This window comes from Zeus faber (genome assembly GCF_960531495.2).
Source record: "Zeus faber genome assembly, chromosome: 14".
Taxonomy (NCBI): Eukaryota; Metazoa; Chordata; class Actinopteri; order Zeiformes; family Zeidae; genus Zeus; species Zeus faber.
In genome coordinates, this window is record NC_137200.1 from 20,740,057 (window position 1) to 20,762,794 (window position 22,738).

General features: G+C 46.5%; 3 protein-coding genes across 4 annotated transcripts in view; all 3 read left to right on the top strand.

The window, feature by feature from the left end:
• Nucleotides 1–1,654, top strand: part of srsf1b (serine and arginine rich splicing factor 1b) — an 8,224-nt gene extending 6,570 nt beyond the window's left edge. The window contains exons 4-5 of one of the 2 annotated variants that reach the window (XR_013844498.1): nucleotides 94–832; nucleotides 1,247–1,654. Coding sequence is in view for 1 of the 2 variants with exons in the window: in XM_080013948.1 (XP_079870074.1) it covers nucleotides 94–240 (147 nt within the window). In the remaining variant the exon portion in view is untranslated. Of the gene's footprint in view, nucleotides 1–93 lie in introns of both variants that reach the window. The other variant, XM_080013948.1, reaches the window with a different exon arrangement.
• A 3,727-nt stretch (nucleotides 1,655–5,381) lies between these two features.
• dynll2b (dynein, light chain, LC8-type 2b) lies at nucleotides 5,382–8,270 on the top strand. The gene is made up of 3 exons (XM_080013951.1): nucleotides 5,382–5,553; nucleotides 6,736–6,872; nucleotides 6,963–8,270. The coding sequence occupies exons 2-3, from the start codon at nucleotides 6,741–6,743 to the stop codon at nucleotides 7,098–7,100; spliced, it is 270 nt and encodes an 89-aa protein (XP_079870077.1). The 5' UTR covers nucleotides 5,382–5,553; nucleotides 6,736–6,740; the 3' UTR covers nucleotides 7,101–8,270.
• Nucleotides 8,271–9,790: 1,520 nt separating this feature from the next.
• On the top strand, nucleotides 9,791–21,247 carry heatr6 (HEAT repeat containing 6; the record flags this gene model as incomplete). The annotated part of the gene is made up of 20 exons (XM_080013510.1): nucleotides 9,791–10,054; nucleotides 10,966–11,073; nucleotides 11,179–11,319; nucleotides 11,425–11,540; nucleotides 11,856–11,970; nucleotides 12,068–12,169; nucleotides 12,667–12,813; nucleotides 12,913–13,166; nucleotides 13,269–13,443; nucleotides 15,531–15,737; nucleotides 16,416–16,515; nucleotides 16,626–17,044; nucleotides 17,132–17,254; nucleotides 17,540–17,626; nucleotides 17,732–17,866; nucleotides 17,959–18,081; nucleotides 18,969–19,093; nucleotides 19,432–19,528; nucleotides 19,617–19,821; nucleotides 20,634–21,247. The coding sequence occupies 20 exons, from the start codon at nucleotides 9,791–9,793 to the stop codon at nucleotides 21,245–21,247; spliced, it is 3,657 nt and encodes a 1,218-aa protein (XP_079869636.1).
• Between the last annotated feature and the right edge of the window lie 1,491 nt (nucleotides 21,248–22,738).

The window sequence follows — 22,738 nt, forward strand, 5'->3', positions numbered from 1 at the left end:
ATCCCCTGAAGTGTTTTTTTTTTTTTTTTTGTTTGTTTGTTTTTCATATCCCTGCATGTGCTTATCTGTACGTATGGCTGTTTGCGTGTTTAGGGAGAGACCGCCTACATTAGCGTGAAAGTGGACGCCCCGCACAGCCGCAGCCGGAGCAACAGCAGATCGCGGAGCTGCTCACCGTCCCGCAGCAGAGGCTCACCACGTTACTCCCCCCGGCATTCCCGCTCCCGATCCCGCACCTAGATAGACCACGAGATACACAAGACACACGTACCATCCGGCCGGCCGGCCCCAGCCGGCTCCACCTGACAACGTGGAGCTGGCTCCAACCTCCAACCAGGGACCTGGTTGTCCCTCCAACCCGGGGACAGGAGCCTTTGTGACACTGAACGGATCCCGATCCTGTGTCTGGACCGTCCGCCCCCCATTTCATTCAATTCACCCAGCCCCCCCCCTTTTTTTTTTTTTTTGCCTTCTGGGTGAAATGTCTGTGTTTCTGTGTACGTGGCCTTCCTCTCCTCTCCACTCCACTCTTCTCATCTTTCTTTCCTCCCCTCTATCCTCAACTCGACCCCTCATGATTATCGACACCCCTCCCTCTTTTCTTTTGTTTTGGTTTTGTGCCAGTTATTGCTATTTGGGGGAGGGAGGGTTTCAGTATTTTCATTTTCTTGGCCTTGCATTGATGTATTTCTGTACTATTGTACTTTCACCCTCTCATGTGTCTCTCTGTAGAATTCAGAGGAGCAGGATAGGATGGGAAGAGAGGAAAAGGAATCACAGTTCATATTATGATAAACAGGAGGAGGAGGATGTGTCAAAAATGGAGCCAATGGTATGATGGCTATGGCCTCTCACCTCTTGATAGGGCCTTTTCTCCGTTCATTTTTTTTATTTGAGTAGACTGAAATAATTTGCATGCCCCTTTCCATGTCTGTTAGTGTTCTTTCGCGCCCAATGATTCTGCAACCAATCCTGCATTTAACAAAAAATAAATAAAAAAATAAGAATGCTTTGCTTCTTCTATGATGGCATAAGTAAATTCTAAGTAGATGTTGTCTTTGGTTTCCCCCATCATTAAACTCCCTCCATTTTAAATGCATTTAATGAAAGTAGTTATTACACATGAGAATTTTGATTTCATTTTTGTAGATTTTTTTTTTTTTTTTTTTTTCGTTCATTTGCGTCAGTGTGATTCTAACCTTCCTCCTTTTCCTCCTTCCTCTTTGGTTCTGCTGGTACTCTGAAGGTTTGGACTGGGCTCATTCCGGATCCGGATCAGGAATCAGGATTAGGATTTAGGCGTCAGGATGGATGAATGGAGCAGGAGTATGGGAGAATTTAACCCGCCGACCCAGCCCATATAACTCCACCAATCTGGAAATATTATGATAGTAAACCATCTTTTTTTTTTTTTTTTCCCCCCCGAAATTGGCTTTAAAATTCGAAATAAAAAGACATTTTTGTGCGTTCGAAACCTCAGAGACGCAATAACTGGCGACAACCTGACGACCTGATGAGGTGTTTTTCCCCTGGTCTAAACTTTTTTTTTTTTTTAAATTAAATGAAAGTGATTGAGGAGCAAGGTTTGGATCAATACCAGGAAACAGGCTGGGAGGTGCAGGATGGATCCACGCGCGTAAGGAGAGCGGTAAATAGCGGGTGATCGGGGGGGGGGGGGGGGTTGGGAGGGTGGTAACATGGGAATGTGTCATTAATGTGGTTTGCATTTTTTCCCAACTTTTCCTTTTTTTTTTCCTCTCTCTTTTTTGCCACAAGTAAGAGTTCTGATTTTTCTAAGTATAATTTCGATTATATGGAAAGATTGATCTGTGTCAATAAACAGTTGTAACGTCCTTGTGTGTGTAAGGTGCTCATATGTCAGTGGTAGTCAGACTTTTTTGATATGAACTATAAAATAAAGTTATCCAATTAGATTTAGAAACTTTTGGACATATTAAATGAAATTTATTTAGTCATGTCAAAATAGTATTTTAGTCCCTGTAAGGCAAAAATAATGGGTTGTTATAAATATGTATAAAGTTGTCACACCACAAAAAAATGTGTTAACCATCCAGCCAAATTTCAACGACTACATTTTTTTGGTTTATTTTACAAAAGTTTCACTTCGTCACCATCTTAATTTTCCCATGAGTTCACGGTCTCCCTGAAGACCCCTATTACTCCCGGTGTTTATCCCCAAGACAGTGTTTTATCTTTGTTCGCTTAGCTTATTTCACCACTGATGCTCCGATTCCAACCCTGTGTTTATATAGTGTGAGGGGAGGGAGCCATGCCAAATATGACCACCCGATGTCAGCGCCTCATTTAGCCCCGCCTAAAAAATCCCGACCTCACAAATGGTGAGAAAAAGTTTAACGGTCTAACTCCACAATTCTGTACTACATCTTTGTCTTTTCACATGTTTTCAGCGATTACTTTCTTACATGTATGATGTGTTTAGAAACAGACCACTGAATTCACTTTACAGGGACTTTAAAATATACACTCACTTTATTAGGAACACATGTACACCTACTTATTCATGCAATTATCTAATTAGTCAATCGTGTGGCAGCAGTGCATTGCGTAAAATCATGCAGATACGGGCGTTCACCTCAACCGTCAGATTGGGGGGAAAAATGTGATCTCAATGTTTTCAACTGTGGCATGATTGCTGGTGCCAGACAGGCTGGTTTGAGTATTTCTGTAACTGCTGATCTCCTGGGATTTTCACGCACAACAGTCTCTAGAGTTTGCTCAGAATGGTGCGAAAAAAACCAAAAAACCTCCAGTGAGCGGCAGTTCTGCGGAGGGAAACGCCTTGTTGACAAGAGTGGTCAACGGAGACTGGCCAGACTGGTTGGAGCCGACAAACAGGCTATGGTAACTCAGATAACCACTCTGTACAATGAGTTGAGCTGGACAACTTGTCAGAATGCACAACACGTGGAACCTTGAGGCGGATGCGCTACAACAGCAGAAGACCACGTCAGGTTCCACTTCTGTCAAGCCAAGAACACAAAGCTGAGGCTGCAGTGGGCACAGGCTCACCAAAACTGGACAGATGAGGACTGGAAAAACGTGGCCTGGTCTGATGAATCTCGATTTCTGCTGAGGCACATGGATGGTAGGGTCAGAATTTGGCGCCAGCAGCATGAATCCATGGACCCAACCTGTCTTGTGTCAATAGTCCAGGCTGGTGGAGGTGGTGTAATGGTGTCGGAATTTTTTCTTTGCACACTTTGGGCCCGTAAATACCTATCAATCATGCCACAGCCTATTTATGTGCTGTTGCTGACCATGTCCATCCCTTTAAGAAATGCTGCAATAGAACACCTTTGGGATGTGACAGAAGGGAGATTAGCTGCATGAATGTGCAGCTGACAAATCTGCAGGAATTGCATGATACAATCATGTCAACATGGAACAACCAGAATTTCAAAGGAATGTTTCCAAGATCTTGTGAAATCCAAAGGTGTCAGAACACACTGTGCATCACAGCTTGCTGCATATGGGGCTGTGTAGCAGCAGACCGGTCAGAGTGTCCACGTTGACCCCTGTCCACCACTGAAAGCACCTCATTGGACATGTGAGCATCAGAACTGGACCATGGAGCAGTGGAAGAAGGTGGCCTGGTCTGATGAATCACGTTTTCTTCTACATCATGTGGATGGTCGGGGTTAGGGTCCGATCCGATGGAGCATCTGTGGGATGTGCTGGAACAAAAAGCCCGACCCACGGGGGCCCAACCTCGCAACTTCCAGGACTTAAAGGATCTGCTGCTAACGTCTTGGTGCCAGATACCACAGGACACCTTCAGAGGGCTTGTGGAGTCCATGCCCTGACAGGTCAGAGCTGGTTTGGCGACACGAGGGGGAGCTACACAATATTAGTGGTTATTAGTGATGCTTTTAATGTTGTGGCTGATATCACAGTTTTTCTTCAAGGTGTCATTGAGCTGATTATCTGGTGAAAACATCTCAACCTTTATTTCATATCTACATTAAGTGACCATCTAAAATGTATTCCACACACCTGCAAAAGAACGTGTACAAAAGAGATGCTTGACAGGAAGTTTGTAAATGTGTTTGCTGTGAAATGTGTGTTTTCTGATTGCTACTGTCACTCAATACTAGATAAATATTTGTTTCCTATTCACATTTTAGATTATTGTCCACTGGACTTCAGAATTATTGAACTTGTCAAAGCATAAAAAAAATAGCTGCTTAACTAATATTTAAAATTGCAAACTGAATATTATTTAGAAAATTCCTATGGAAGCTGGAAAGCATTTAACCTCCTTCAAATTCAGCCCGGTGGTCTATCGATACACTAATTGTGAGATGAATAACAAAAAGCAATAGTTTAAACAAAGTTCAATCGAATTAAATGTTATTAAACGTTGTGTGTGTGTGTGTGTGTGTGTGTGTGTATATATATATATATATATATATATATTCAAGATTCAAGATTCAAGATTTTTATTTGTCACATACATATACATACTTTCATACATATATGCAGTGAAATGTAATAATATATGTTAAATATATATATATATATATATATATATATATATATATATATATATATATTAAACCACATTTATAGTGGTTGTAAAGGTAATTTCCTGAGGCGAAAATATTTTCACTAAGTTAAACCAGCGGTCCAGTATATCATGATGAAAAGTTCATGAAGTATTATCATTTCCATGTTAAAAGAAAATAAATATTTTTTGAGTCTATGGTGGTGTATATATGTGTGTGTGCGTATATATATATATATATACAGTGTGTGTGTGTATATATTGTATATATATATATATATATATATATATATATATATATGTATCTTACACATACACACACACACGCTTATGGAAGGAATTATATATCATAGATCAAAAATATAAGATAAAATCCCCAAATCTTCATAAGGATTTTTGCAAAAAAAACAAAACATGCATATTTACGTTTCTATTGTTGCCCCCCCATTGAAACATCTAAACACAGATTAACGGATCGTCCCATTTACTCGTGGAGTGAGGGAGACACGTATGTTCTGCTCTTGTTCCATCCAAGAAGCTCAACACAGACGTGTGGATTTGATTACATATATTCGGGGATTGTGATACAGGACACCTCACACCTTCCAACGACCCATCGTTCCCATATTCCATCACGTGAAATGACAGAGGGGGTGGTGGGGGTGGGGGGGGGACACACACACACACACACACACACACCGTGGAGTCAGGCGATCGCCATGATCACTCAGGTCGCCCGGATCGATCAGTCAATCGCGGATCGATCGCGCTCCCCCGGGGCCGCAGCGGTGCATTGTGGGTGGACATAAGATGCGGGCGGTGGCGCGCTGGTGGAGGCCGCCAACGGCCGCGCCGAGGCTTCCCCTCGCGGCCAATCAGGGCGTCGGAGGGCGACGCGGGTGGGCGGGTCCACGCGGAGGCGTAGCGCGCACCAGCGTGAAGCGGACGACAGACCGACCGCCCCGCCGCGACACCTCCACCCCCGACTCCTGCACCGACAACGGCAGGTAAGAGTCCGCCGCGACAGCGATTACGGGCGTTATCGAGGCTCTTTTTTTTGATTGGATTGGGGTTTTGTTTTTTTTTGATTCAGGCTAAATAATGGGAGGAGTTGGAGGAAAAAATAAAAAAATAATGACACGTGTGATCATTACCACCCGCCGAACGGGAGACTTGACACCAATCAAAGCGTAGGACCTGCCCCAATCAACCACCCGCTGCTCGGCGTCCGGTGCATGTCTCCTGGCCAAGCAGGTGTTGGTGCAAAGCAGGGCATGAGTAGGACTGTCTGCCGCCATGTGATGTGACGTGTGGTCGTTTTTATTTATTTATTTATTTATTTGTTTGCGTATTTATTTATTTTTTTATTTAGGCATGATACAGTTATATTGAATCCATGTACTCCTCACTTAACGACCCACGCGTTTAACGACCGTTCGGACCAGCTCTCCGACCAGTCTCTATTGTGCTCTGTGTGCGCGGCAAGCATCTCATCTCATCACCCTTTATATACACAATATATACACTGTAAACACGATATATATACTATATACACTATTGTATATACTATATATGCACTATACTGTATACACTATATATACCATATGCACTATACTGTATACACTATATATACAATATACTGTATACATCTCATCAGCGTTCTCAGTCTTGTTCCCACGGTCTATCAGTATTCACTACACTAGCGTTCACAATGGCCGCGCCCCCTTACCGTGAAATAACACTTTATACACTATATATACTATATACACGCCCCCTTACCATGAAATAACACGGGTCCTCGCTTATCGACCATTTCACTTAACTACACTACGCTTAACTATAGGAACGGAACTCGGTCGTTAAGTGAGGAGTACCTGTAATCAGAAGTCCAGGCTGCGGGAGTCCAAAAGGGCCTGTGTCTTTGGGAGGGGGGGCCGAGCTGAACGTCACTGACCGCAAGTACCAGGCCCAGGTCCGCTGGTGTGACCGCCGGGCCCCACTCATAACAGACACCGCAATCCCGCCACGCGGTGACGGCCTGGCCATCGGGTCGTTTCGCGCCTCCTTCCGGTGCCCGCGTTCGCCCGCGCGTTCGCCTGCGTCCCGTGCGCCGCAGGAGCAATGTATTTTTATTTTATTTTTTTTGAAACCCGAATCCCCGCCCGCCTCCCGCCCGTGTCTTCTCGCAGCTGCCATGACCGACAGGAAGGCAGTGATCAAGAACGCCGACATGTCCGAGGACATGCAGCAGGACGCCGTGGACTGTGCCACGCAGGCCATGGTGAAGTTCAACATCGAGAAGGACATCGCCGCCTTTGTTAAAAAGGTAACGGGAATGGGGGAGGGACTCTCCTGTCTGGCCTCGCACATTTCGGGAGCGCATTGAGTCGAGCTGTGTCTGCTGTTGTCTCCGCAGGAGTTCGACAAGAAGTACAACCCCACGTGGCACTGCATTGTGGGGAGAAACTTCGGCAGCTACGTGACGCACGAGACGAAGCACTTCATCTACTTCTACTTGGGCCAAGTGGCCATCCTCCTCTTTAAGTCGGGCTGAGAGGCGGACACGCCTCCTTAACCATACGTTTAAAGTCCCTGTAAAGCAAAGATAAATGTCTTCTGAGTTTGTCGCACCACAGAAAAATGTGTATAGAAATTTTGATTTCAGAATCGTGGATAGGGGGAGGGGGAAAAAAAAGGGCAGTTCCCTCCGTTCCGAAACGCCGGGGGCGCGGCCGCCGAGGCGCTGAAACCATGCCCAATCGCGTTTAACGTTTACATTGGAGTGCGTGAATTCCGTGTTTAAATGTTCTGCTCAACCCAGTCCTGTGTCTAGATTGTCCCCCGCGCTCTCCGCCGCCCCCTGCTGGCTCCTCCGCCGGCCAGGGCGGGGCTCCGTGGCCAGCGCTAACATGCAGCTAATGCTAACGCAACCAAACCCGGGACGGTTCCTTTTTTTTTTTTTTTTTTTTGTTCCGGGTGTCCGTGGCATTGGGTTCACGGTCTCCCTGAAGATGCCTTTTTACTCCAGATGTTCATCCCCAAAACAGAGTTTTATCCAAAACTCTTTGCTTATTCCAACGGTGTTTACATCCTGTTAGGGGAGGGGGCCATGCCAATACCACCACTGGACGTCAGCGACTTATTTAGCCCCCGCCCAAAAATTCCGGACCACAAAAATGGTGAGAACGGTCGAACTCTTACAGTTCAGTTCTACATCGTTCAGTCTTTTCACATGTTTTCAGCAATGACTTTCGAACATGAATTTCACTGAATTCACTGAATTTACTTTACAGGGACTTTAAAGTCTTTCACACCCGCCTGTTGCCGTGCGTCTGGCCATGTTTCTACCTACCTCCACTCCTGCTTTACAAAATATTAAATCTGTCAATCTTCACAAACTAATTTCCCGTGATTCCACAGACAAAGGGAACTGTGTTCTTCTGATTTGATCTGTGTTGTTGGGACTGATCACAGATGGCTATGGCCATTCTTGGGAACACCCACTCAGACACTAAAACGAAAAAACAAGCTCACAGACACGCCAACTTGGTCAGTATCCAAACATTTTTGTCCGCCGACTGATTCAATTCTAAATATAATGATTTGGCTGTGCAATGCATGGACCTTGTACATTATTTCATATTTATACGTTGTATGAAAACTTTTTTTTCATGGACTTGCCTTAGATGACTAGCAGCAAACGACTTGTTAAAATGTCCTTGATTTTCTGTTTACAAAATTTATGTAAAAATGCTTTGTTGCTGATACTCAATAAAAAAGAGCGATTTATGCCAAGCGTTTCGAGCCTCGAGTTTGCCCGCGCCGCACGCTTAAATCTCCTCTCCGCAAAAAAAAAAAACATAACGAGAGAGAGAGAGGAGACGGTGGAACTTGTTTGGCAGAATGGGCTTCCTGTCAGTCGGCCTTATGGCGTGAGGCTGACAAGTCGGTTCCCGAGGGGGGTCCCTTTTGCGTGGGCGTCGACCCTCCCTTCTACGGCCGTGAAAGGGGGGGGTAGGCGTACCGGCCGATGGCGGGGAGGGGGAACCGCGGGCGGAGGGTTTCCCTCCTGGCTGCGGATGGGGTCGTGTGGACCCTCCGCCTCCATTTCGTCAGGTGCCGCGAGGGGATGCTGCGCGGACCACCCGATCTTCGGCTCCCTGTCCGGCGTGGAGGGAGCCCAGGCACTCCGAGCGGCGGAGGCGCCGGTCCGCCGGCGACAAGCAAGCCGGGCGTCCCTCACGCCACCGCCCAGGGGGGCCTGACCCCGAAGAGGGGCGTCGTGGCGGGACGCCAGTGTCGCACAAGGTAGAATCTCCGGGTACATTTGTGTCTTCGTTCTCCAGTGAATGGTCGCCGGTGAAAATGACGAGCAGAGCGGTGGGCAGGTCACAGCTGATGGATTTAAAAATGAATAAATAAAAATTCAGCAGGGCGTGTCGGGGAGGCAATAAAGACAAAGCTAGAGGGCAGAGCATCTGTGGAATAGAACGACGACTCATGGGATCAGGATGTCATTCAGCGAGTGTCCTTGATGCTCAACGGACATGTTGAATCATGCGAGGTACACCTTGTGTCTATCGCTTTTACACCGCAGTCACTGAGTTAGATGTCATAACCGCAACATGTTTCTGACTAGCTTTAAGAAGATTCCTATTAACCAAAATCATTTCCCACGAGGCGTGTCACTCACCGCGCCACGGACCAAGTCCTTGGGCCGTGAAATTTGGTCTTGAGTGCCGCAAGTTTTTTCTTAATGCCACACAGTGTCAATACCGAAGTATGCGTTTTTGCCCCGGGCCCGGCGCCGTCAAACTTCAGGTGGGGCATAAATCCCCCTCTCCGGCGCCGTGGTGGTGGTGCAAAGGACGGAACTTGGAACTCCTCCACCACTGATCTGTCCACAGCGTGGTATTGGTGGCGCGGTTGCCCTAGAGCAGGAAAGTTCTGGGTTTCAAACCTGACTGAATCATTTTAATACTTTAAATACATTTACTATAAGTGATGTTGTATTTGTATTTCACTCAAGTAAATCCGTCATCCACCCCTGACAAATTATAACCAGGAAAAATCACGTGTGAATTGAATAATTAAACGGGATGGCAGAAGCGGTCACGTTGTAGTACACACCCCGGTGCAGTAGCTGGCGCTGTGGTCCGCGTTTCGCCCAGAAACGCGGAAGAAGACCGGAAAAGGAAAGTACCGCATGGACCGTATTGATTTTCAACCGGTCTCCAAGACAAGATGGCGGCAGCCGGCTCCCCCGATGCCAGAGGGTTCCCACCCACTGCTCTGTCCCCGGACGCCGCGCCGTTCGCCCCGCTGGGCCGGCAGGCCGCGGAGCCCGGCTCGGAGGCCGGGAAGCAGTTCGCCCGCTGCTCCGCCAAACTCAGAGCCCTGCGGGGAGACTCCAGCGGCCTGAGGGAGGAACTGAACCTACTGTTCGACCAGCTCATCTCTGAGAACTACCAACACACTGTCAGCCCCAACACCAGCATCCCCTCCGAGGTAGTTCACACGCCACCTGCTTGTTAGAAAGAAGGGGCCACGTTTATTTGAGTAAACCTGAAATAGTTGTTTAGGCTCCTTATTGTAATAAGACCGGAGTGCAGGGTTCACGACACTAAACTTCTGCGGGGTCTGAGCTATACCTGGTCGTAAATGGCCTGTGTGTAGAAAAAAAAACACTGTGAAATACACCCTTTCCCCTGTTTTTCAGAAATAAAAATTATGTTTTCAGTGTTTTTAAATGCTGCATAATATCAATACGATAACAATAAATACGCCTGTGTGTTTTTATTGAAGTCAGCATGCTAGAAAACGATAGAATACAGTACAAACACCTTTATTAACCCCACTAGGGGGAATTTGTTTGGAGCAGCTTGTTGAACACAAAACCACAGTGACATACAAACAAACTTGATGAAGACAATAGGGGGATTTGATAAAACATTCACCGACAATGACAATGGTTAAAAAAAGAAAACTACAAAGTATTTACTAGTTGAATTGCAGAGGGAATGAACGATTTAGAATAGCGGTTTGATTTATAAACGGGGAAAAGATAACAACACCCTGATTGGCAACAGAAAAAAAATTCATTTGGGATCAGGATTTGTTGTCCACAAAAATTATTCAGATTTCACTCCGTTAAACAGATTTCATCAATGCTGTTCAGGCAGTTTCTGCCTTTTACTCTGAGGCTGTGAAACCAGCATATAAAAGTAAACAACAACAGTCTTATCCCATTCATGAAGTAGCTACGAGAGTGTCTAGAATTTCCCTGCCTCTCCCTGTGCTCGTATTTACGTTCAAGTGTGAACCCTCTGACACCCTTTTACGTTTGTGATCTCCGACTTGTTTGTTTATTCTCGTTTGAGGTGTTCTTCTGGGTGACGAGGCTCTTTGTTTTCTCTCAGGAGGTGTGTTCCCTGCTCAGACATGTAAGCAGCCTCGTGCCACAGAATCAAGAACATCTGGTCATCAAACTCTGCCAGCTGATACACCACCTGCTGAATCAGCTTAAAGTAAAAACCAAAATGCAACAAATCTCTTTAATAACTCATTTTTACTCACACTTTATTTCCTACTTTCCGTGGCTACAAACCAATAACCCTTGTTACCTTTCACAGGTGATCGTGGATGAGCAGACCTGTGATGTGTTGGTGAGCTACGTCGTGCGTGCATTATACAACTGCAGCCAATGGACACACACAGAGGTTCTGCTGGCGCTCTCAGCAGTAGTGTATGGCAACGGACCCCAATGCCAGAAGGTACGTGGACCGGTCAGCGTTTCCGCCCAATTTTAAATCCTTTGTTTCGCACTCGACTGAGCACTTCTCCCTTAAACAGTGCAGAGGCTTTCTCCCTTTTTGCAGCACCTGAATAAGTTGCTGGGTGAGGAAGGCGTGCTGCTGCTTTATAGCTCTCCATCGCAGCCGGATATGGAGTTGCGTCGCGTGGCGCTCACCTGTCTGGCCAACGTCTGCTTTGGGTGGGTCTCGACTGGAGTATTAATGTTACTGTACTCTGTTCAGGGCTAGGTGAAATGTAGCTCCAACTGTGAAGGTCTGCCTATATTCGTGTTGGGGATGGTGTAGTATCAGCCTGTCAAAAAGAACTCATGGGTACAAGTAAAATTCCTATTGCTGTGTGGATTATAATTTTTTAAAATAAGAGATCTTAAAGAGCTCCCCTGCCTAAACTAGGCATTTTCATTTCTTGTATTTGTATGTGGTTGTTATCTGTATTGCATTTTATCTCATACAAACATATTAAATGCGCTAACTCATCTCACTACCCCCTGTAGCATCCCCGCTCAGCCGCCTTTGGAGGAGAAATACAGGACGGAATGTTTTAGAATTTTTCTGAGAACACTGCAGTCACCCAAACCCCCCAATTGCGACGAGCTCGTCTACTGCATGGTACGGATCCTCCTCGCGCCCCATTTAAACATTGATTGGCTCCGGAGACGTGGCTCCGTTGTGTCCCTTCCCTCATCCCGTCTTCCTGCCTTTCCAGGTGGTTCAGGGAGCGCTGAAGGGACTGCAGTGTTGTCTCTCATGCGGCAAGTGGAGATTCGGGGGAGGAGAAGAGCTCGGGTCTCTACTGGCGACAATAAAGGTGCAACCTGCGGCACATCGCAGCGACACCTTCGTGCAGGCTGTTGTGCTTTTTTTAGAGTCAATGACATGATGCCCCCCCCCCCTTTTTTGGATTTCTTTTTTGGTGTCCTACATAGGATGACGCATATTGAATTGAAAAAAATCTTTGTGAAATATGCTCAATTTGAAATCACTTTTTCATTCATTTTAGGAGTTTTGTGGCTTAAAAGTCAAATGTCAGGGCGGTGCAACTGTGCTTTAGACGGTGAAAAGGCCTATGGGGTGTTATTTGCGGTTGTACTGACTGATATTTTGAACAAATCATATCAAAAATATAATCAAACAAAAATACAAACAAAATACATTTTTTACAAAATTAAAATTAAAAACTATAAATGCATCTTTAGAAAAATGTTTTACTCCCCCTTGAAAAACCTTATTTGTCATTTTACCATAAATATTATGGTGACTGTTCTTAAATTGGTCACCAATGCATCTGACGCGCTTGTTCCGCAGAGGCTCATGTTCCTGGGAGCCCCGGGGGTGTGTGTAGAATGGCCCCCAGTGCTTTACCCAGCGCCGCTTCCTCAGTACGAGGGTCTGCCCACACTCAAGCCTTCTGATCCTCCGAAAGAAGCTGCCACACCGGGCAAAGGCTCTGGGGTAAGAGATCGTAGAAGCCCTTTAATGACCCCTTCAATCCGCAATACCTGCAACTTGACATCCAACAACCGCTTTGTGGTCTCTCTCTCTCTCTCTCAGAACAAAAAGAAGAAAGCCCGGGGGAAGGGCAAGAAAAAGGGCACGGAGGAGAAGAGAACGGACGACGGAGAGGACGAGGGGGAGGCTGTTCCCTCGCTCAGGGGCGATGGCGCCAATGAGGAAGGACAAAGGGATGGGGGCGAAGGACATTGGTGGGCCAAACCCCCCGCGCTGCCTTTTCACCCCCCGCGCCGGGTGAACAGTTCGGACTCTGAGTTTTCCGATCCGGACGGCAGAGCCCCGAGCAAAGTCAGGTAGGGAAGCTCAACCTTATGTTCCCGCCACGCGGGATCCACCCAGATCTCACGGTATCTTTGTCATAGCCGATGCTGGTGCTGTTTTTCCCCATCCCATAGGCTGTACCAGGGTCGCGTGCGCCAGGGCTCGCTCCACTGTCTGCTGGCACTGGTGAAGGGGATGGAGAAGCGAACACTCTACGGCTACTGGTCCTCCTTCATTCCCGGCGCGCCTGTCGGAGGACCGCCGCCCCTCACGCTCCTCACCATCGCGCTGAAGGACCCCTCGCCCAAGGTACAACGCGTTTTAAAGCGGGGCTCTTACCAGGTCCTTGAGGTGCTTGAAGTGCTTGAATTTTTGTTTTCAGAAATGGAAGTGAAAAGTCAGTTATGAAGCTGATGCAGGTAAAAAATGGGCAGGCGTAAAGATCTGAGCGACTTCGACATGGGCCATATTGTGATGGCTAGACGACTGGGTGAGAGCATCTCCAAAACGGTCTTGTGGGGTGTTCCCGGTATGCAATGGTTAGTACCTACCAAAAGGGGTCCAAGGAAGGACAATCAGAAACATGGTCATGGGCGCCAAAGGCTCATTGATGCACGTGGGGATTGGAGTCTAGCCCGTCTGGTTTGATCCCCCAGAAGAGCTACTGTAGCACAAATTGGTGAAAAAGTTAATGCTGCTATGATAGAAAGGTGTCAGAACACACAGTGCATCACAGCTTGCTGCGTACGGGGCTGTGTAGCTGCAGACCAGTCAGAGTGTCCATGCTGACCCCTGTCCACCACCGGAAGCACCTACAATGGACATGGGAGCTTCAGAACTTGACCATGGATCAATGGAAGGAGGTGGCCTGGTCTGATGAATCATGATTTATTTTTCATCATATGGATGGACAGGTGCGTGTGTGTCATTTACTTGGGGAAGAGATGGCACCAGGATGCACTATGGGAAGAAGACAAGCCGGTGGAGGCAGTGTGATGCTCTGGACAATGTTCTGCTGGCAAATCTTGGGTCCTGGCATTCATGTGGATGTTACTTTGGCACGTACCACCAACCTAAACGTTTTTGCAGACCAAGTTCACCCCTTCATGGCAATGGTATTCCCTGAGGGCAGTGGCCTCTTTCAGCAGGATAGTGCGCCCTGCCACACTGAATAAATTCTTTAGGAATGGTTTGAGGAACATGATTAGAGGTGTTTTAGCACTGCGGGAACTTTTTCATAGTTCTAAGAACTTTTTCATAGTTCTAAGAACTTTTGGAAGAACTGCCCCTTTTTTTGTGTACTGCGGCAGGAACTAGGAATGGTTGTAGTTCCTCCATTTTGAGGAACTTTTTTAGCTCCTACTCCACGGCAGGGACTAATCGGCACAAGAGGAACCTTCATTGACGCAAATGCACAGTGATTGGTCCAAACGTAAGTCTATGGTCCCTCAGCAGTCCCTTGGACTGAGTCCACCGGATTGAGCCGCATTGCTCTGAACAGGGACCAGCCCACATTCAGCGATAATAAAACATATAAACTACTAAAAATGTATTTTATTTTACAAACGGTGCAAATTCAACCAGAAAGAAAGCCCTTCAAGGTATTTATTTCTCAGAGGACCTTCCCAGTTCCTAGTTCCCCTCAGGGAGTTCCCAGAACTGTTCGGTGCGAAAAGGCCCAAAGAGTTGAAGGTGATGGCCTCCAGATTCCCCAGATCTCAATCCGATTGAGCATCTGTGGGATGTGCTGGCACAACAAGCCTGATCCATGGGGCCTCACAACTTCCAGGCCTTAAAGGATCTGCTGCTAACGTCTTGGTGCCATATACCACAGGACACCTTCAGAGGTCTTGTGGAGTCCATGCCTCCACGGGTCAGGTCTGCTATGGCGACACGAGGGGAGCTATAGAATACTAAGAAGGTGGTTTTGATGTTGTGGCTGATCGGTGTATGTACAGTATATGTTAGATATTTTTATTCATAAAGATCACATTGAAAATTTATTATTTGTTTTTCCTGAAGTCCTTGGAGGGGAAAAAAAAGTACTTTAAAGTCCTTCAATTTCATTTTTTAATGACAGAATTTACCCTGTTGCAAAAATGCCAGTTAAAAATAGATAAGCACACGGTCTGCTTTTGTTTCACAAGGGTATATGTGACGCATTCAAAAGTGTCAAATAGGATTTTTTTCATATATTTTTTTTTTTTTCCTACTATCATTGAGAAATATGGGCTGAGACTGTAAAGATGCTGATAAGATCCATTTAAAAAAATGTTTAGTTTCTGGGTATTCAAAACCTCTTGAGATCTCTTAAACAACGTTAAACATTTACTTAGAGATGATTTATCTCCTTAAGGGTAACGTGAAGGTCAGGCTACTTTTTCCACTTGTTTCAGGTGCGTGCGAATGCACTGCAAGTGTTGTCGGCTATGTTGGACAGCTCCCGCCAGTTCCTGGGCATCGCCGAAGACACGGCCTCACCTCGCACGTCCTTCACCCCCTTTTCCCTCTCTCTCGCCACCACCATCAGAGAGCTGCATCGCACCCTCAGTCTGGCTCTGCTGGCTGAGACCTCTGCTCACACGCTGACACAGGTCATCAAGGTGAGACAGGGAGCCCTTGAGGTGATTGAATTCCGTCCTCAGAAATGTAAGCGTTGGAATGCCTTGGAACTTTGCCCTGAACTTTGAGCTGAAGTGCTTTAAAGCCCTTGGAGAAAAATATGCGGTCATTGAAAACCGGCGATGTTCCTCCTGGTTTTGTTATTCAAATCGTGACATTGTAAAAACATCCCAGAATGGCTTTTATGACAGATTATGCCAGGGAAATTTGTAGTTAATCCACCATGGATGGAAATAAATGCTTATAATAGTAGATGACAATGAGATTAATAATGGATATACAGATATATTAATATAAATAATAGACAATGAGACCACGATTCTATTATATTTTAATTCCTAAAGATCACATGGAAAATATAATTTGTCCTTGAAAATGACTTGAAAGTCCTTGAATTTCACTTTGTAACCCCAGAATGACAGGGTTCATTCTGGGGTTAATTATTAAACTATGAATGATGTATGTTGTTATTAACTTGATGTCAGTTCAGTTAGTGCTATGTGGATGTTCCACATCCACATTTGCTTTCTTAACTCTTGGTTTTGGCGACAATCAACTACTTATGAAACGGATTCAAAAACAAATCCACTCTTAGACTCCAGATTAAATTTACAATGTTGGTGTCCTCATTGCATATTGTGCGTAATCTGATGTTGCAGTGTCTTGCCTACCTGGTGGCCAGCGCTCCCTACCAGCGGCTGCGCCCCGGGCTCCTCAGCCCACTGTGGAAACAGCTGCGTCCCTATATTCGCCACAGAGGTCCGTATCTGTTTACTCCACATTCTACCCAAAACATGTGCCTTTGTTGTGGGGTGTGCATTCACAACTACCAAGTGTGAAAACATGTCTTCTCTTTTTGTTTTCCCCAGACGTGAATGTGCGCGTTTCGGTGCTGACGCTGTACGGGGCCCTGGTGAGAACACAGGCTCCACTTCCGGAGGTGCTGCTCCTCCTCCAACAGCCGGAGGGCGGTGGCGGTGGCAGCGGCAGCGGCGGCTCTCTCACGCCGCAGGACGGAGCGTGCAGCTGGAGACACAGGGAAGGAGTCCCTTCCCCATCCCGAACATGGAGTGTACACGGCCGGCGCAACCCATCCCGTGCCCCCTGCTCCCCTGCGGCGGAGGAGGATGAGGAGCAGCAGGATGCAGAGGGGTCCCGGCCGCCCTGGCTGCTGCAGCTGTGTGTCGCACTTGTGACCCAGCCCAGAGAGGACCAGTCGGACAGCGAGGGTGTCGGGGTGGGGGGGGCTCAGCTGGAGCCCGCCCCCGTCCGCCTGGAAGCCCTGCAGGTGAGTCGGGGGACAGAAACGAGACCGGGGTTTTCGGAAAACGGCCCCGAGAGTGAATCCGAGTGAATCTGTGCGCGTGCCTTTCAGGTGCTCGCTCACCTCGTGCGCGGCTACTTCTCCCTTGCCCAAGCATGTCTGTGTGAGATGGGGCAGGTGAGCGCCAGTTGCCTCCGGGAGTCGGACCCCTCCATACAGCTCCACGGCGCCAAGGTACTGTTCTTTTTTCCTACCTATGTCAGAGGCGAACGGGGTGGGGCGGCGGCATTTGCTCGGGTCTCGAAGCTGCAGGGGACCATCTATGCTGACTCAAGGGACTATTTGACTTGAGCGTGTATTTCTGGTTCTGATACACTCACATTTTAGATTCACGTTCATTGTGTTGAATACGTTCAGTTTGAGCAAGTCTGGAATACGGACCTCAATACACTCATAACGGGAGTAGACGATTGTTCTGTTTTACATAGCTCCCCTTCTATCCCCTTCTTTTTTTCCCAGTTGCTGGAGGAGCTGGGTACAGGTATAATCCAGCAGTACAGAGCAGAGAACGGGCCTCCTGAGATGAGCAGAGTTCCTATGGCTCTGGTAATTACAAACTGTTGTCATAATTGGGACAGATCCTATTTAATTACATTAATAAGCTAATGAACATTCCAAAAGCGTAACTGAAACCACCGTGGCGCTGTGTAGGTGGTGCAGTTCTGGATTGATGTCCTCAGCGGGCCGTTGAATGGAGCGCTCCAGAATGAGCAGCACCGCACGCTGCAGACCAGCGCCTGCGACGCGCTCTCCTCCATATTGCCACAGGCCTTTGCACAGCTGCCTGTAAGTTCCCTTTTAGATTTGTATTTATTTTAAATGAAGGGTTATATTTTGTAATTTGCCATGCTGCTTTCTTGTCTGTGTGTTTGTTCAAGGACAAGACCCAGATGATGTGTATCACGGTGCTGCTGGGGCTGACCTACAGCGAAAGCTCTCTGGTTAAGGCGGCGGCGGTCAGAGCCCTGGGAGTCTACATCCTGTTTCCGTGTCTGAGAGAGGTGGGAAGTTGAACATGTTAGGGTGATTATTATTACTATAATAATAATAATAATAATAATAATAATAATAATAAATGTTACTTGTGTAGTGCAATTCATACAGGAGATGCTCCTCAAAGTGATTCACAGAGAGAGAATAAATAAATAATAAAGAATAATCATAATTATGTAATGTGCACATAGTTAAACATCAAAATATAATTTAAAAAAAAAGTAAAACAGCATGTGGATCAAGCAAAATATTCTTCGATGTAATGCAATGTGTGTTGCTCACAGCAACAGCAGCTGCAACAGTTTGTTAAAGGACAGGTTTACAATATTTCAAGTCGGTCTTAAAACAACAGTCAACATCAGGTCTTAAAACAACAGTCAACATCAGGTCTTAAAACAAAGGTCAGGTGTCCATATGAACAGTGAAAGAGGTTCTCCTTGCTGTAATCATTCCTCCTATACTGGCTATTTGTTTAAAATGACACTGCCCAAATACTTCATTGTACAGTTATTAAATAAATATTTCAATAATTTGAACACTTTCAGAATGTATTTGTGTAAAAATCATTTGGATGGGAGGAGTGGTGGCAGTAGATAAGAAGTACTATGTTGGTGGCGGTATCACTTTAAGGGTATTGGTACTGATATTGTTGTGTTTTTAACTAATGCCCAGCCCTAGTTATAATGTTATAATAGATAAACATAGTAACATACTATAACATACAGTACATACTACTAAACATATGTATATTATATATCCTATTTGCATAGAACAACCTCATACTTTAGATTGATATAACGTGGCGCCAACAAGGTTCTGGGGAAAAAAATAATGTGATTTTTGAATCTATGCCAATGAGCCGTTGGTTATTTTCTGAATATTCCTGCATACACAGGATGTGATGTTTGTTGCGGATACAGCGAACACTATTCTCACGGCGCTGGAGGACCGCTCTGCGATCGTCCGTGCTAAGGCAGCCTGGTCCCTCGGGAATCTCACCGACACACTGATAGTGAATATGTAAGAGAAAGCAAATCGATTCCTCTAATGCTGACTATCGGGACAACTTGGAGCTTGCTGTGTCTTGGAGACAAATGATAAGGAACGAATTCAGATGTTTAAAATTGGCTTTTCATTTCTATTCAGTTTTGGTTATTTATTTTTTATAATACTTATTGTCTGCAGAGAAACACACCAAACCTCACCGCAACAAAGTCCGAGTATATGTAAATGTAACTGGCGGAATAAGCTGATTCTGAGATAATTTAAGATACGACTTTATTAATGCATTAATATCAGTGTAGGATCTCATAGATGATATTGTTAAAGACGATGGTCATCCCTCTCGTCCCCCCTAGGGAGAGCGTAGGCGTGGACTTCCAAGACGAGCTGTCCGACATGTTGCTTCTGAGACTGCTGCAGTCGGCCACCCGGGCCTCCGCAGACAAGGACCGGGTGAGTGGATTGTAACATATATACCAAACAATCATTGTACAAGTTCAGATTTTTATTAGTTTTTCTTCAATCCCTTTCTCTTTTCCAGGTGAAGTGCAACGCGGTGCGCTCACTTGGGAATCTGCTTCATTTCCTACACCACGGGCAGTTGGCGCGGTCGGCGTTCCAGCGGCCGATGGAGGACGCGGTGCGGGCTCTGGTGCAAACCGTCCAATCGGAAGCCACCATGAAGATCCGGTGGAACGCCTGCTACGCTCTGGGAAACGCCTTCCGAAACCCCGCCCTGCCACTTGGTAAATATGCACACCCCGCCCTGCAGACCGTTATGGAAACTCACGTGACCCAAAAAAGGGCATTTGCCTGTGCGGCGTGCAGGGTTCTTACCAGGTCCTGCAGCGCTCCAAGCAGGAAGTGGTGATATGTTTATTGGAACTCAGAAAACATCGGCACCGGCTGTCGGCCAAATTGTTCTTTTAAACATTGTTATCGGTATCCACCCAGAATTTCACAATCAGTGCATCCCCACAGATTATATTATATTTTAATTCATTAAGATCACGTTGAAAATGGATTATTTGTTTTGAATGAAGTCCTTGAGAATTGGGGGGGGGGGGGGGGGGGGTTGTGCTTAAAGTGCTTGAAAGTCCTTGAATGTCATTTTGTAATACCAGACATTTTGTAATACCACGACAGCCATACTCTGGGTATGGCTGTCGTGAAACGTTTTGATTCGCCGGCCAAAACAAAGGGATCTTCCTTAAACCTTTCTGTTTGCATTGCTGTCGACCGTCTCTCTGGAACTCATGCCCGTTTTTTAATGAAATTTAAAAAAAAGATGTTATCAAGTTAATTCCAAGTAAAATCCAACTAATGATCGATCTCGCTCTCTCTCGCTCTCTCTCTCTCTCTCGCTCTCTCTCGCTCTCTCTCTCGCTCTCTCTCTCTCTCGCTCTCTCTCGCTCTCTCTCTCTCTCTCTCGCTCTCGCTCTCTCTCGCTCTCTCTCTCTCTCGCTCTCTCTCTCTCTCGCTCTCTCTCGCTCTCTCTCGCTCTCTCTCTCTCTCGCTCTCTCTCTCTCTCTCTCTCTCTCTCTCCCCCTCCCCCCAGACTCTGCTCCCTGGGCCAGTGACGCCTTCGCCGCCCTCTGCTCCGTGGTCACCTCCTGTAAGAACTTCAAGGTGCGGATACAGTCCGCCGCCGCGCTCTCCGTCCCCGGCCGCCGTGGTTGCTATGGCGACGCGGCGTGCTTCGCCTCGGTGTGGCGCTCCCTGGCCGCCGCCCTGGAGAACAGCGAGGACGCCGCGGACTTTGTGGAATACCAGTACTGCGCCAGCCTGCGGCACGCGCTCTCCAAGGCGCTGCTGCACCTCCTCAGCCTCGGCCAGGCACGCGACATGGCTGCCCTCGCCGCCTCCCTGGCGGTTGGCGAGGGGAGGGGTGTCCGAGGATACCTCACCCAGTTCCTGGGCGGAGAGGAGGAAGAGGCGGCGGCGACGACGACGACGACGACGGACGGGGAGAAGGAGGGCGAGGGCTCCGATTCCCAGCACAGGGTCGCCGGTCTCCAGCAGACCCTGAGCAGACTGAAGGAATTGAAGGTGGAGGAGGAGGAGGGGGAGGAGGTGGTGACGGAGCAGGAGAGCTGCAGAGAGGTGGTCGTGGACTTCCTGCAGGAATTGATCAGGAACTGGATGGAGCTGAAGGTGGTGTCTGCAATTTGAGCACAGGGCGTCCAACCAGCCTCATCGACGACTTGGAACTAGTTAAAGAAAAACTTTTTTTTTTTTTTTTTAAATAAGGACCAAGCAACTTTTTGATATTATAAACTGTTTTGTATCTTTAGAAATGACATTGACACCCGTGAGCCTTATAAACAATTTTAGCTCTTCCAGGGCTGTGGTGGAGGTCTTTTTTTTTTTTTTTTTTTGATTACTCACCGTTTTTTGATCGCATCGCCGTGCCACCGCCCTCCCTCACAGGCACTCACTCTCTCTTCTTCTTTTCACTTCTTCTCTCACTTTTCTTGAGTGTGTTCAGTCAATTTAAATAAAATTGGTACAAAAAAAAAAAAATCAAGACATGAAGACTGGATTTCAGAATAAATCCTCTGATATGATCATACCATGCCGTACGTGGGGGTTGGGGGGGGACAACAAACTGACCAGAACTGACATGTTCTTTCGTACAGATAATTTATTTTTCCACTCTGTTTCAGATTAAGTAATGTTAAGTTATTTGTGGCCGTTTGATCCTTGCTCTCGACTCCTGGGGTCTGGTCCCTCTTTCCAACATGGCGAACGAGAAGACATGGGAGTATTCAAATGATTCCCAATTCCTTTATTGGTCCTAAACCGTCCATATATGGCGGTATAGCCCTTTCTGAGCCAAAATTTTGACGGTACCATCATCTTTGTTTGGGATAAACTCAGGCTCTCCATTTATTTCTCTTGATGTCAGTTCCTTGACAAAATTGTCTATTTTGAACCTTATTTGATTCATTGTTTATTTGTGTTTTAACTTCGTTCCAATATGACTATATATACAGTATCACTGAAGATTAGTTTTTTTAAACATATATAGAAATGTAATTCATCTCAAAATTCTATACTATGCAAAATGAATCATGTACAGGTACTCCTCACTTAACAACCTACCTGTTTAACGACCGTTCGGACTGTACTGCGGCGTGTCAGCGTCAATCATCTCATCGCACATCACCCTTTATATACTATATACACTGTATACACTATATATTATATACACTGTAATCATCTCATCTCCGTTCCGTCTTGTTCCCGCAGTCTGTCAGTATTCACTACGCGATCGTTCGCAATTTCCACGACTGAAATAACGGTAAGGGGGGCCGGGTCCTCGCTTATCCACCAATTCGCTTAACGACCTGGTTTATGAGTGAGGAGCACCTGTAACATGCACATGCTGTGTGCCAGGGTGGAAAACAAAATAGCGGTAACAAGAACAAAGTCTTGGGGGGGGAAAAAAGCGAGTTTTAATATAATGATGTAAAAATAAATAAAGATAGTCCGAGATTGAGCTAACCATTCGGGTTTTAGCCACGGACAATAGAACGCCTTTTCAAACGGCAACTCGTTTTCATGTGGCCCTAGTTCTCTTCCGTAGAAGGGCAGGGACGTAAAGTAGTTTTACGCGCAGCCGCCAGGGGGCGACAATTATTACAGGAAAAGCTGCTTAAT

Coding starts and splice junctions, on each gene's coding strand:
- dynll2b (XM_080013951.1), top strand. CDS start 6,741: ATGACCGACAGGAAGGCAGTGATCAAGAACGCCGACATGTCCGAGGAC. Junction 6,873..6,962: donor TCGCCGCCTTTGTTAAAAAG/GTAACGGGAATG, acceptor TTGTCTCCGCAG/GAGTTCGACAAGAAGTACAA.